This window comes from Rhagoletis pomonella, unplaced genomic scaffold (genome assembly GCF_013731165.1).
Source record: "Rhagoletis pomonella isolate Grant_MI unplaced genomic scaffold, Rhpom_1.0 Rhpom_scaffold_00005, whole genome shotgun sequence".
NCBI classification, from domain to species: domain Eukaryota; kingdom Metazoa; phylum Arthropoda; class Insecta; order Diptera; family Tephritidae; genus Rhagoletis; species Rhagoletis pomonella.
In genome coordinates this window covers 77,224,673-77,237,756 of record NW_023458559.1, presented here as the reverse complement: position 1 = coordinate 77,237,756, position 13,084 = coordinate 77,224,673, and the positions used below count along the sequence as shown (strand labels likewise).

The window sequence follows — 13,084 nt, the reverse complement described above, 5'->3', positions numbered from 1 at the left end:
AATGCTGTGGAGCAACTTTCAAGGAGCAAAATATTTATACAATCCATTTTTTTTTTTGGCTGGTTCTCTTTCTCGAAAGTGATCGTTTTTTTTTTTGTTGAAAATGCAAAAGTTATAATGTGCTTACTGGGCGAATATGTACATGAAGTCGTTGACAATTAAAATTAATTTTAATTTTATGGTCACTTGCAGGCAGCGATCGATAAGATGACGAAATTATTGTAACAAACATTTTCTGCTAAATATTGAATAATTCGTTGGCGAACGTGTCAAAGCGACGGCAATATAGAATTGTGCAATAGTTTGACTCGGAGGTAAATACTCTGAAAGGAGAATGCAGAGCATTTTTCAGCCTTTAAATGTATTTCAGCGAGACTTAGATATCTACATATGCATATTATTGAAACTGAAAAGTGGGTTAAACTGGGTGGGGTTTTTTTTTTGAAATGGGACATATACGAAGTTATTACAAACTCGGAATCTGTGGATAAAAGTACCTAACATTTGTTTCAAACTTTTTCCTTGGAAGTGCCTTTTTCAACCTCGTCTTGGTTTTCTAAAATGAACGAAAGTGTTTTAATGGATAACGAAAAAGTATGACCTACATTACCGACTTCTGGTTTCGGCCGGAAGTGAGTTAAACTGACCGAAGTAGTTAATCATACACGGATTCATTATGGACACTTGACATTGAGATAAACTTCCAATTTTTACAGAGTTTGTATTAATGGGTGTTAATAGTATGAAGTACGAATTTCAAGGCATTGGCGAAATTTCAGTCGAGAACAATCAAAAAAAGTAGTTCGTTAATAAGCTTGTATTGATAAAAATATAAAATCCTCGCTTAAACAGGCACATACATATGTAAATTCAAAAGCAAATAATTTAAACTTTTTCCCCATTTTTTGTTTTTGAATTTATAAAAAATAACATTAAGTCATACGCCCTGGTGAGCCCGGCTTTTAGAAACTGTGTTTGTAAGTGACTTTTGATATTCATTGAAGTTTTTGTGCCCGAAGGATCAGTGCATACACATGTATGCGCATACATATATTTTCATGTGAATTTTTATATAACTAACACAAAAAAAAAAACAACCAAAACATACATTAAAGTCTATGAATAAACAGCCTTAGTTCCTTATTGACGGTGTTCTAGAAATAAAGAAATATTTGGGGTATTCACGACGGTGTCGTAAGTGTCGTATTGTTGTGTGTCGTAAAATTTAAACGTCTAAATATATATTAAGGGGATTTGCAAAGTACCATCAACGTCATATTATGCATTTGCGCAGTGTTAAAAAATAGTTGGTTGTGGTTTCAAGTTCTCTAAACATTTATTTAAGCTTTTAAAGTTTACGACATACAACAATACGACACTTACAACACCGTTATGAATCTCTCAATTGTAATAAATTTGAAAGCAGCTTTGCAGTACAAGTGATTATAAAAGCATTTGGTTTTTGAGAGTGTTTTAAACGAACAACAAAAAAATAATAGTGCATAATAAAATAAAAATTGTTTAAATTCATGTCCTTTGCCAGCTAGATTTCGTCGTTATGTGTAAATTTAAGTTTTTAACGTGGCGCATCAAAAAGTGTTTACTACATTTTATCACCATCGAACGACATATACATACATACAATATAAAGAAATAAAACCAAAATCAGTTCGACACGAAATTCACAATAAACTAAAGCGGAGTCCTGTGCTCGCGCAATGACCGGCTTTGAATTAATACTCTCCGCAGCGCTTTGCCTCTCTTGCACACCACTTAACAGTACACGCCTGCCCGCAAATCTTATACAGCTGGATGATAATGGTGAGGTAGTCACTTTACCGCCCGATTTGGTAACCAACGAACCAACGTTGGTAGATGCGCCCGTTGAAACGGTTGAAACTCTTATTGCCAAGCAAGAAAAATTGGATAATTTGAAATCGTGGCTTAAGGGTAGGAAACTTGTGATTGCCACGCTGGAAGATTATCCACTCAGCTATACGGTGATTGAGAATGATACGCGCGTGGGCAAGGGTGTGGCATTTGAGCTGATCGACTTCTTGCAGAATCAATTACAATTCACTTATGAAGTAGTCGTGCCAGAAGATAATATCATTGGCTCAAGAGAGGATTATGAGAAAAGCCTGATTAAAATGCTGAATAACTCGGTGAGTTTAAAATAAACAGTTGGTGTTATTGTAATTATTATAAGTTTTTTTTTTTAATTAAAATCAAAGTCGTTTGGTTGCAATAGTTTGATAAAGCGCGCTTTAGTGGAATTCTATAAATCGATTTTTAGTCGAATAATAGGGCCAAAAATAATCAATGCCTTTAAAGGAACTGAGTGTCTCTAAAACAATCGATTTCGTAATTTAGAAATTTTAAGTGATAAAAATGTATAGAGATTTCCTGAATACATCTGCTGGGTTCAGGTATTTTTATAGTTCACCTTGCATTTCAAGAAGTTAGGCGCCTATAAATACGTATGTAGACTCCACATCTGATTTGGATGGCACTATTCGAATAACTTGCAGAAAACAGCACTTGGAATAACAGACTTAGTCCTATGAGATGGTAAAACTCATCGAAATTATTACTATAATTACTAGGGCGCCAAAAAACAAATAAATATGCAACATAAGGCTTGGTTAGGCTAGGTGCTTCAGAAGGTGGGTCAAAAGACAAGGGGCTGACTGTGCAACATATTTAAGGCTGGAAGCGAGGTTTTTATTCTTGTCAAAAGTGGGCACAAGGACTATAAGCCCACTAGTCTAATATCGTTTCTTCAAAAGACCTCGAAAAAGTTAATAGACCTATCCTAGCAAACACAGTCTCTAACGTTAGAGAAATTTGGATTTCTACATTAGATAACTAGGGTATTTCTCTAATCGTTCTAGAGTCGATGACGAAGTTAGAGACCTACATTAGAATTGGATTCGAGAACGATTAGAGAAGCAACGCAAATTCAAATATGTGTAAATAAGCGATATTCCAAATGAATGAATCATAATTTTTTTTAAGTTCAAATAATTCATTATTATTTTATTGCAAATACATTTAATAAAAATTTTACAAACAAAGCGTTTTATTTAATAAAGCAAAATAGCAGTTTGAAATTCAAATTCGAGTCCCATTAGAGATCAACATTAGAATTCGATTCGAGAATTTATATTTTCTCGAGTCGAGAACTATGTCCCATTTTTGTTGAGATTGCTATGATTCTCGATAGTTTTTCGAGTCGATCTCAAACGTTTGAGATTGGAGAATGTGGCTAGTTCTCCAATCATTATCTAATCGATAACTAACCTCAATTTTTGCTGGGATACACCAAACGTGCATGCATGCTCTCAAAAGCAAAACATGCTAACATGAAGAGAAAGTCGGTAAATACCGCCTTACACAATGTTGTTGGACGAACAGAGGAGACTCTAGAGAGGCCTTTAACAATGTCTGAAAATAAGTCATATTAGACAGAATCACCCCGTCATTTCGAAGAGGCTAACCACTATATTCAACTGCAGAAGAGTTTCGCCGCTGCTATGGTTACTGGTGGTCAAGAGAATGCCACCGATCGAGGAAAGCGGAACATTAAGAACATTATATCCCTTGGTGAACAGTAGTTGCGTCCGCTTGCAGTTAGTAGACCAATTTGTGAGTTAATTTAAGTACCAAAGCATACGAGTATCTAGAAACTGACGATGAGTGTCACGTTGTCAGCGCGCTGGACAGAGGTACTACTACACTCCAATGCGTAATTTTCTTCACAAAGCATGCAGGAGAAAAGCCTAACTCAGTTGTTCTCGACTCCGCGATTAGTCAGAAGTTTTACTCTTGCCACGGATGGCACATTATTAAATACTTCGGTATCGAAGAAGCCACCAACTAGGATGTCTCTGTTCTCAAACGATGTGTGTATTCGATGCTGGCGTGGTTATTCGATGCCTGATCCCGAGTTCGTCTATTACCTAAAGGATTTCGATCAAAGTGAACTTTAATCTCAAAAACTTTACCCAGGGTTAGAAAACTTGCCCACACTATTAATTGAGAGCCTGTCAACATTTTTCTTACATGCCATACCTCTGATAATAATAAAGTAAAGGCGGCACTTTGTCTCTGTGCACAGACGAATCCAAACCATATGAGAAATAAATCGGTTATAGCCGGTTAAATACCGACAGAGAGCAACCAGATGTCAGTCCTGTTTCGGATAATACATTTCTTTCAAGCAAAATATAACCAAAAGAATGGCCTACCTAAGGCCCTCTTTCGCTCCCCAGTACTTTCTGCTATCAGAGTTTACCCAGTAATTCTGGCCCCATGCGGGCAGATGCAGAAACCGCCAAAAGGACATAAGCGAAATTTTTTTCGAAATTTTCTTTTCAAGGCAGAAATGTTCCTATAGAATCTAGATGCATTTTTGCACCAAAAAAAAATGTTGAAAAAAATATATATTTTTGGCCTTAAGTATCTAATGTCGATTTAAAATACATGAGTGTAAATTTTTTTAATTCTTAACAAAAATATAGTTCACACTGCAACAAAATACATAGCATTCAAAGTTTCAAACTTTGTAACAGTTAAAAAATCGTAAATTTTTCATGAAACTTTCATACCAAGGCGAATTTATACAAGGTGATGTTACTAGCTCAGCCGATTTTGTGTATGTGTTTCGCCGCACAGCTTCTGATATCAAATTGAAAAATTTCGTTTGAATTTCTACACACACTCTTACAGATTTTGACAGTTTATGCCGCCAAAGCAAAAACAAAATACATGTACATTTTTGTTTTTGTACTCCTGCTATCACCTTATATTAATTCGCCTTGTTTCATACCTTTTATTCAGAAATTTTCCAATTTTCTTGGGTTTGCAGTTTTATAGTCCATTTAGTGCCGTTTTATTGTTTTATTTAGAGTATACAGCATTTTGTATGTAATTATGGATATAATTCACTATAACTCAAAGAAAAGTCTCTTCGTCATCTTCTTTCAAAACAGCACGCCAGTCGTTTCTCTTCTGTGCCAACTGACCCCAATGGGGAATGCCAAGTGAAGCCAAGTCCTTCTCCACTTGGTCTTTCCAACGCAGAGGAGCCCTTCCTCTTCCTCTGATACCAGTATCGCGGCCCGCGTTGAATATTTTCAGAGCAGGAGCGTTTCTGTCCATCCAACTCCAAGAGCCGCCTCATAAGATGTTTTCATTGTCCATGCCTCCGCGCCATAACCCAGCAGAGGTCTGATGAGTGACTTATAGAGTGTGGTTTTCGTACGTCGAGATGATCCTCGTTTTTTTTTTTAATAGGTGGTCCCCAATAGCCCCTGCATCTTCATTAGGCTACCTCAATAAACAAGCTTTACAGAGATATTAAAATATTTTTTTCCATTATTGTCGTAGACTAAATGATAGCGAATTTGTATGCATATTTCCCTCCAACAGCGGGGGTTTAAAAAGTTAGTGACTTTCAGTTTTATGGATTTTGTTAAAGAGTGAAATATATTTTTGTTAAAAATTTATAAAACTTTAATAAACCAAAATATTTTCGTTGGCTCTCACTGTAGTTAGTAGTTTATCGAGGGCTTATATTCAATACACTTTTCACAAAAATGAGATTCTGATATAAAAATCCACCTAAGCCTTAACTATCATCGGTGATATTAATGCTGACCTTGTATAACGGTTGACAGTAGAATTTACTATTAAATTGCAAAGTCAGAATTATGCTGGTTTTCAGTAATTCAGTCTCACCTCAAGTCACTAAATTTGAGACTAGCAATTAGTAACTATTTTTGTATCTTGAGATGATTTGGGTATTCAGTAGGAGAGAGTCACTAAAAGTTCACCAAAAATGTGTGGTGGAAACAAACACCGACAGTCAACTGATAGCCTTTATGTATGCCTTATGCCTTTTGCTCGCACCGCTCTAAAAGTCGCAATGGCCGAATGGTCAAAGCATTAGACTGACGCTGGAGTGATCCGGGCGCAGAGAATTTTTTATTTAGTTTTTTTCTATTTTTGTTTTGGTTAGTTTTACTTTTTTTTTGTAATCATTTGATTTTAATGTTTCAGAAACATTTTCCAATAAAATTTAATGATATTAAAGAATTACAATATTTCTTTGCTTAATTTTTGCGTTTTGTTTTAAATAAAACGGAAAGCAATTATCTTTTCCTGCATATTTTTCTTTTTGTGATCAGCTCAGAGCCAGCTGACAAATTAGTGACTTTTGTTATGTTTGCTAGATAACACCAACAACGTGTATGCAGCTGTAATCAATAACAAATATAAATAAGAATATAGGATTCGAATTTGACTCCCTGATGAAGACGCGAGAGCGTTGAAACGCGTAGGAGGGTAAAAGGCAAATTTAATTTGTTCGCTTTTTTAACTCTATCGGCCGAAGCAGCTCAAACCCAGCAAACATAACAAATAAGAATTTGGCCCAAATAATTATAATTAGTGACTTTTGTTTGAGACTAGAGATGTGACACAGCTTACTGAATATCAAATAGTCTCAAAATCCATGTTCACCATTAAAAGTCACTACTACTCTAGTGACTAGAGACTGCTTACTGCATCCTAGGGTTAACATTAGTTATGACAGGTGAGTCCCACATGGGTTCTAATATCACAAAGTAGTTTCTGTAGAAATTCCTGTATTGAATATAAGCCCTCGAAATATTTCTTCTAAATGCAGAATAATGTTGTATAAGAAGGAAATTACTATTAATAATCATTTTGAAACAATCATATTACCGCTTGAAACTATAGTCGAACATATGTATGTAGGTACATACTTGATTTATTGCATGCCGTTTCAACCTACCATATTTTAATTTTCTTCCCAGGAAGCTGACCTAGCTGCTGCTTTTATACCCACGCTCAGCGAGCAGCATAGTTTCGTTTTCTATTCGTCAACAACTTTGGATGAAGGCGAATGGATTATGGTTATGCAGCGGCCACGTGAATCGGCTACTGGTTCAGGTCTAATGGCACCTTTCGACTTTTGGGTGTGGATTTTGATTTTCCTATCCTTGCTGGCGGTTGGTCCTATTATTTATATGCTGATAATATTACGCAATCGTTTGACTGGTGATACGGAGCAGAAACCTTATTCGTTAGGTCACTGTGCGTGGTTCGTCTATGGCGCGCTGATGAAGCAGGGCAGCACTTTGTCGCCAATCGCAGGTAAGAAGTGGATTATTATATAAATATTTATACCAGATGTATACTATATAAATACTACATACTACATACGTGACCTGCGCACTGACATTAACGAGGATAAATTACAGTCCAATTGATTAGTTAAAGTTCCAGTTGTATATGTTTTCGAATTCTTATTTAAAAAGGACCGTTTTCCGACACTCTGATATCCTTTATACACTGCTCTATCTCTTTCTCTCTCGCAGAGAACTACAATAGCAGGATACTTAGCAAAAGTGTAAGCGGCAAAATAATATTATTATTAATTTTCAGGACCGTTTTGGAAAGCGGGTCAACAAACGAAATGAAATTAATGGTAGTTATGCGAAAAAATTGAGCTTAAAAATAACAATTAAAAACATGTTTGGACAACTTCCTGAACTTTTGTTAGTCCACTCGTAATAAAGTTACTCATAAGTTCCGAAGGGCGCAATCAATATTTTCTTTCAAACCCGAAGGACTGTTTTTACAGTGGCGAGTTAACTCTCATACGGCAGTCAACTCTAGGCTGTCAGTACAAAATTTGAAAGTTATCTGCCTTTATTTTCCACTTAAATACCAAACTTTCGACAGAAGTTGTCATCTTGTAGCATAGACAGACGGTAACCCTAAACCGGATCTGATCAAAATTGTGTCCTGATAGACGGAAGTATTGCGGGACAAAAACAAAAACATTTCAAAACATAGGAAACAATCAATATATTCACAAAACTATGGGCCAAATATAGTAAAATTGCGGTTTCAGTTTTTCTCTCTGACGACATGATTTTTTTTTTAAAGGACTTTACAACTTCAAAGATATTCCTAATTCAATAAATCCTTTAAAAAATTCAGTGCAATGTAGAATATCAATATGGGTATCAAATGAGAGAAGAAATTTTGTAAATTACACGGATCGAGGACCGAACGTGAGTCTTACTGATATATAGTGCGCAGCTCAGGCGGACATGCTTTGTTTGCTTCGTTTATTTTCCATATACGACCGATCAACTGCAGTTAATTCCTGTGGTAATTCCGAATTAACGAGATGATCCGGATCAACGCTATCATCTGCCTATGCCTTTATGTATGTACATACATAGTCTGTTCCAATAGCAGTCCGGTTTACAGGATTTAGTCAGAACTTACAGGAAGTCGTTCCTATTGACATAAAACCTGTAAGTGGGAACACTTTTGAGAGAGTAATTGAGCAACTGTTCCTAGTCAGAAGATATAGTATTTAGTCCGGAGTTTTTTTTTCCTATAAGTTCATGAAAAGTGTCAAACGATCAGCTGATTCACATGTGCAAACAAAAACAGAAAGCGGTGAAAGCAAATAACCTTATATTTGTTAAAAAATGGAAGTAAACAACGAAATATTTGAATATGTATAGATTTTAATAATTATTTAGTGATGTTTCAGCCAAACCAAGTCATTGGTATGACATGTAAACAAACCGACTGACGTTTTTACAGGAAATAGTGGTTTTTGCGTTCCCGTGTACTTCTGCATCTGTTCTCCTTTTACTCTCACTTGAGAGAGTAAAATAGTAGTTTGACAGTTCCACAGGTTTTAGTCCGAAGTTCAAAGGAACAGACTAACATTGGGACCTAGAAGTTTTTTATACCAGAGCGTTCTTGTGCACATAACCGTCGTTTGTAATAGCCAAAACGAATCGATATTGATATAGTCAAATGCATAGATAAGTGCTCAGAATGTATGGAGAAGTCGATTAAGCCATGCCGACTGACAGTCCGTCTGTCCGGCCGTGTACAGATAGCCGCTTCTTCAATCCTTACCAAACTCGGTACGAGTCTTTCCAAGGGTCTTAGATTGAAAATCTTTGAAATCGGACAATAACCACGCCTACCTAACCACGCCTGACTAATGCAGCTAATTTAAAATCGATGATTGCAATAACCACTTAGCAGAAATCTCTGTAACCGATTTATCAATTTCTACCAAACTCAGTGCATTTTATGACCTTCGTGCGGAAACGTAATTCGTTGAAAACTATTTAAATCGGACTAAAATTACACCCGCTTTCTATATAACGGTAATTTTTAGAAATACGAAAAGCCCGCTAAATAGCCAGGTAAATAGTTACAACAATCTCTTAACCATAAATAAGACTACTATAGACTTTTAGGAATTGGGCGTGGCACCGGCCTCTTTATGACTACAAAGGTGTATCGCGGTAACCACTTTATCGATATTTACCAAGCTTGGTTCAATTATATCGAGCCTTAACCGCCAAAATAACGAAAGCGACATTTTTTTTTAAATTTTCTGTTTGATGCAGAAATGTTCCTAGAGCATCTAGAAGCACTTCTGCATCAAAAAGAAAATTTTGAAAAGAAATGTCGCTTACGTTATTTTGGCGGTTAGGGCTCGATATCATTAAGTCTAACTGAGCATATTGTCGAAAACGTTTGAAATCTGGAAAAACAACCCAACTTATCAAGCAAAGGTAGTTTAGAGAAAGTTGAAACGACGATATTTGATACCTGCGCCGAGTATATAAAGTTTGGTTTCGCCCGAACTTATACTTCTTTACTTGTTTTATTTTTATTTTTTCGCATGACCTTTCAGGCATTTATCACCCAAAATGCTCATATTTACTAAGGCAGACAGCCATAATAATACATATACAAATACATATATGTAACAGCAAAACACAAGAGCTAATTATTTTTATATTTGTCAAATAAAAATAAACTTACATAAATATGCCTGCATGTGTGTACTAAAGTCCATGGTTCTATATATATGTCTATTTTATACAGATTCGACACGTTTACTCTTTGCCACCTGGTGGATATTCATTACGATATTAACTTCATTCTATACAGCCAATTTAACTGCTTTTCTCACGCTATCGAGATTTACTTTGCCCTATAACACTGTTAACGACATACTTTACAAGAATAAGCACTTTGTTTCGGCACGCGGCGGTGGTGTTGAATACGCTATAAGAAATGTAAGTATGTACATATGTACATATGTATGTGTGTATTCATGTAACTACATATTCATATTTTATAATCAGGTAAATGTTAATATTTACATACTTTGCCAAGGGAATACATATATGTATGTATGGGTATCCATTTATATTTCTATTGGGATATATTGCCCATACGCCCTGGCGTAGTTATTTATTTAAAGTCCATATTTTAACTTCTTCGCTACTTTGCTTTCCGACAAATAACTTTTATTCAAATTTTTTATGTAACAAATTGTTAACCTTTTTAGACCAATGAGAGCCTCTCCATGCTGTATAATATGATACGCAATAATCATGCCGTATTTTCGCGGAGTTCGAATGATACTTTCAATTTGCAGAATTTTGTTGAAAAGGATGGCTATGTATTTGTACGCGATAGACCGGCTATTAATCATGTGCTCTATGCTGATTATCGTTATCGTAAGACCATAAGCATGAATGATGAGAAGCTGCATTGTCCCTTCGCCATGGCTAAGGAACCGTTTTTGAAGAAAAATCGTTCATTCGCCTATCCGATAGGTTCGAATTTGAGTGAACTCTTTGATCCAAAGTAAGTTTAATTAATGATTGCTTTTATTTTTTTTATGATAATCATATTTAGTTATTACAATAGACTAGCGTAAATATTATTATACTTGTGATAAATTCTTAATTTCTATCACTTTTGATCCTGTAGCATTTAAAGAAGCGTCGATTTTCCATTCACTGATATCTATTCTCAACTAAATTTTACATTACGAATGTGTTTAGATTATCGACATTATTTTAGAACTTGTACAAAGCTCATAAATACCAGTCGGGAACCATCGAATACTGGGCGTTTCCGAAGCCCTTTACCCGGTTACGGCGTGTGTTTGCCCGGACACTCTCTTACTCCACCAGTCGTGGCAAAAATAATGGATAAAAAAAAACAATTATCAAAAAAGGCAGATAGAAGCAGCAACCCTTGCTTCAACTGAAGCTATGGCATCACCGAGTGCCCTCCAGTAACAAGCTCAGTGTAAATACACCACACAAACTGTGAACATATATTATAAGCGCTTCAACTGGTTGGTCGAAGGAGCCGAGCTAAACAGATCAACTGGATATAGTGTTTCTACTACTAACGAGCTAACATATCGAGTCTTATGACAACTGGTACCGATAGCAACCCTCCCAATCTATAGACCGAAGTTTACCAAGAATGCGCAAAAATATGCAAAAAAAAATTTCTTTTAGCACTGCGCTCGAAATTTTGTTGGGACCTTGACTCAGAAGATGTCTTTCTAACTATTCCCTTCATCTCAACTTCCTGGAAAAGCCAGAACGAGGGAACACTGAAAACAGTTTTGAAATATTAGTACATCTAAAGGAAGCTCACAATATCACTTACAGACCCCTATCACATAGAGATGACGCAGTCCACCTGACACAGTAGATAAAGAAGCTTGGAATATAAATATTTGGGTCCAGGCGGAATCACACCAGCCATGCTCCAACGAACAATGGCCTCAAAGATATCTCTGGTTAATGACTACTTACAGGACCGACAGTCTCCTCCTTAGTTACATATATACTAAAGCGAAAGTTTATCGGTTGAGGATTCTTTGAAGACCTAGCCGACATAGCGTTTCTGAGTTTCGCGAAATCCCCACGATGGCTTGAGTAGGAGGGTATGTGTGCTAGGGCGGTCGCTGGTAGCCACTTCAACCCAACCTAACCTAACCTATTAAGCATCCGTCTCTATAAATTCTTACAAAGTTTAAAAGTTTATTAGTCCTCTATTTTCGTATATGTGCGCTAACGTTAATGTTGCTTTACCTTTCAGACTCCTCAACCTCGTTGAATCGGGCATCATCAAGTACCTGTCGACAAAGAATCTACCCAATGCTGAAATTTGTCCACAAAATCTCGCTGGCACCGAGCGGCAGCTACGCAACACCGATCTCATGATGACCTACCACATTATGTTTGCCGGCTTTGCCACCGCTATGGTTGTATTCTTTACCGAAATTCTTTTCCGCTACCTGAATAGCCGTCGTGAGGCAAGCAAATGGGCGCGTCACGGCATTGGACGCACAACAAATGGATTATCAGTGCATGCGCCACGTTGGTTGCGTCCAATAGAAACGGATAGTGATAAACAGCGTTTGACTGCCTCGCCCACGGAATCTAATATTACACCACCACCGCCATATCAGAGCATCTTCAGCAGCAAACGCCACCAAAATCAACAGCACAATGAAGCGACTCACCTGAGTAAGGATAATAGCTTTAATCGCTGGCGGCGTCCTGGACAATTCGGTGGTGGTGGTGGTATTGGTGGACATTTTGGTGCGCTGGCTGGTGGTGGTGGTGGTGCCGGTGTGCTGCTAGGCAATGGTCAGATGCCAGGTGGCGGTGGCACAGGTGGTGTGCGTCGCTTAATTAACGGCCGTGATTATATGGTATTTCGTAATCCGAATGGTCAAAGCCAACTGGTGCCGATGCGTGCTCCATCAGCGGCGCTCTTTCAGTACACTTACACGGAGTAGTTGCGATATTTAGTGAAGGTAGTGTATATGTAGTTATGCATAATAATTTGACTGCACATGAAGCTAAATTGGTATTAATATTTGTAGTTCAGCTGCAGACACGAAGATCCAGAGCTTTAAGGGACTAACGCTAAAATGTTCGGTATGATCAGCTGCATCGAAACCGTTGATAGACTCATAAAGTGTTTGAGTAGAAAATGCTACCTGATTAGTGCTTTAACATACAAATACTTAATTGCAATAGATGCATAGAAAATAAATATTTATATTTTCGTAGTTGTTGTTCTAAAGTGTCGCATGTTTTTCTGGTTTTCTTTCGAAAAATCTGTAAAAGCATTGAATGCACGTTGCGATATTATGGAAGTAATAAATATAAAAAGAAAA

The 13,084-nt window shown here is 36.8% G+C and overlaps 1 protein-coding gene across 1 annotated transcript; it reads left to right on the top strand.

Moving 5' to 3' along the window:
- Positions 1 to 1,718: 1,718 nt before the first annotated feature.
- On the top strand, positions 1,719 to 12,700 carry LOC118739986 (glutamate receptor ionotropic, delta-1). Its single transcript, XM_036471488.1, has 5 exons — positions 1,719 to 2,165; positions 6,843 to 7,182; positions 9,967 to 10,160; positions 10,436 to 10,737; positions 11,995 to 12,700. Exons 1-5 carry the CDS (start codon positions 1,719 to 1,721, stop codon positions 12,698 to 12,700), a joined length of 1,989 nt encoding a protein of 662 aa, XP_036327381.1.
- The last annotated feature ends 384 nt before the right edge of the window (positions 12,701 to 13,084 follow it).

What these genes read in the sequence shown, in the direction of transcription:
- LOC118739986 (XM_036471488.1), top strand. Translation starts at nt 1,719, where the DNA reads ATGACCGGCTTTGAATTAATACTCTCCGCAGCGCTTTGCCTCTCTTGC. An exon ending in TTAAAATGCTGAATAACTCG is followed by an intron (nt 2,166 to 6,842) that starts GTGAGTTTAAAA and finishes TTTTCTTCCCAG; the next exon opens with GAAGCTGACCTAGCTGCTGC. An exon ending in CACTTTGTCGCCAATCGCAG is followed by an intron (nt 7,183 to 9,966) that starts GTAAGAAGTGGA and finishes TATTTTATACAG; the next exon opens with ATTCGACACGTTTACTCTTT.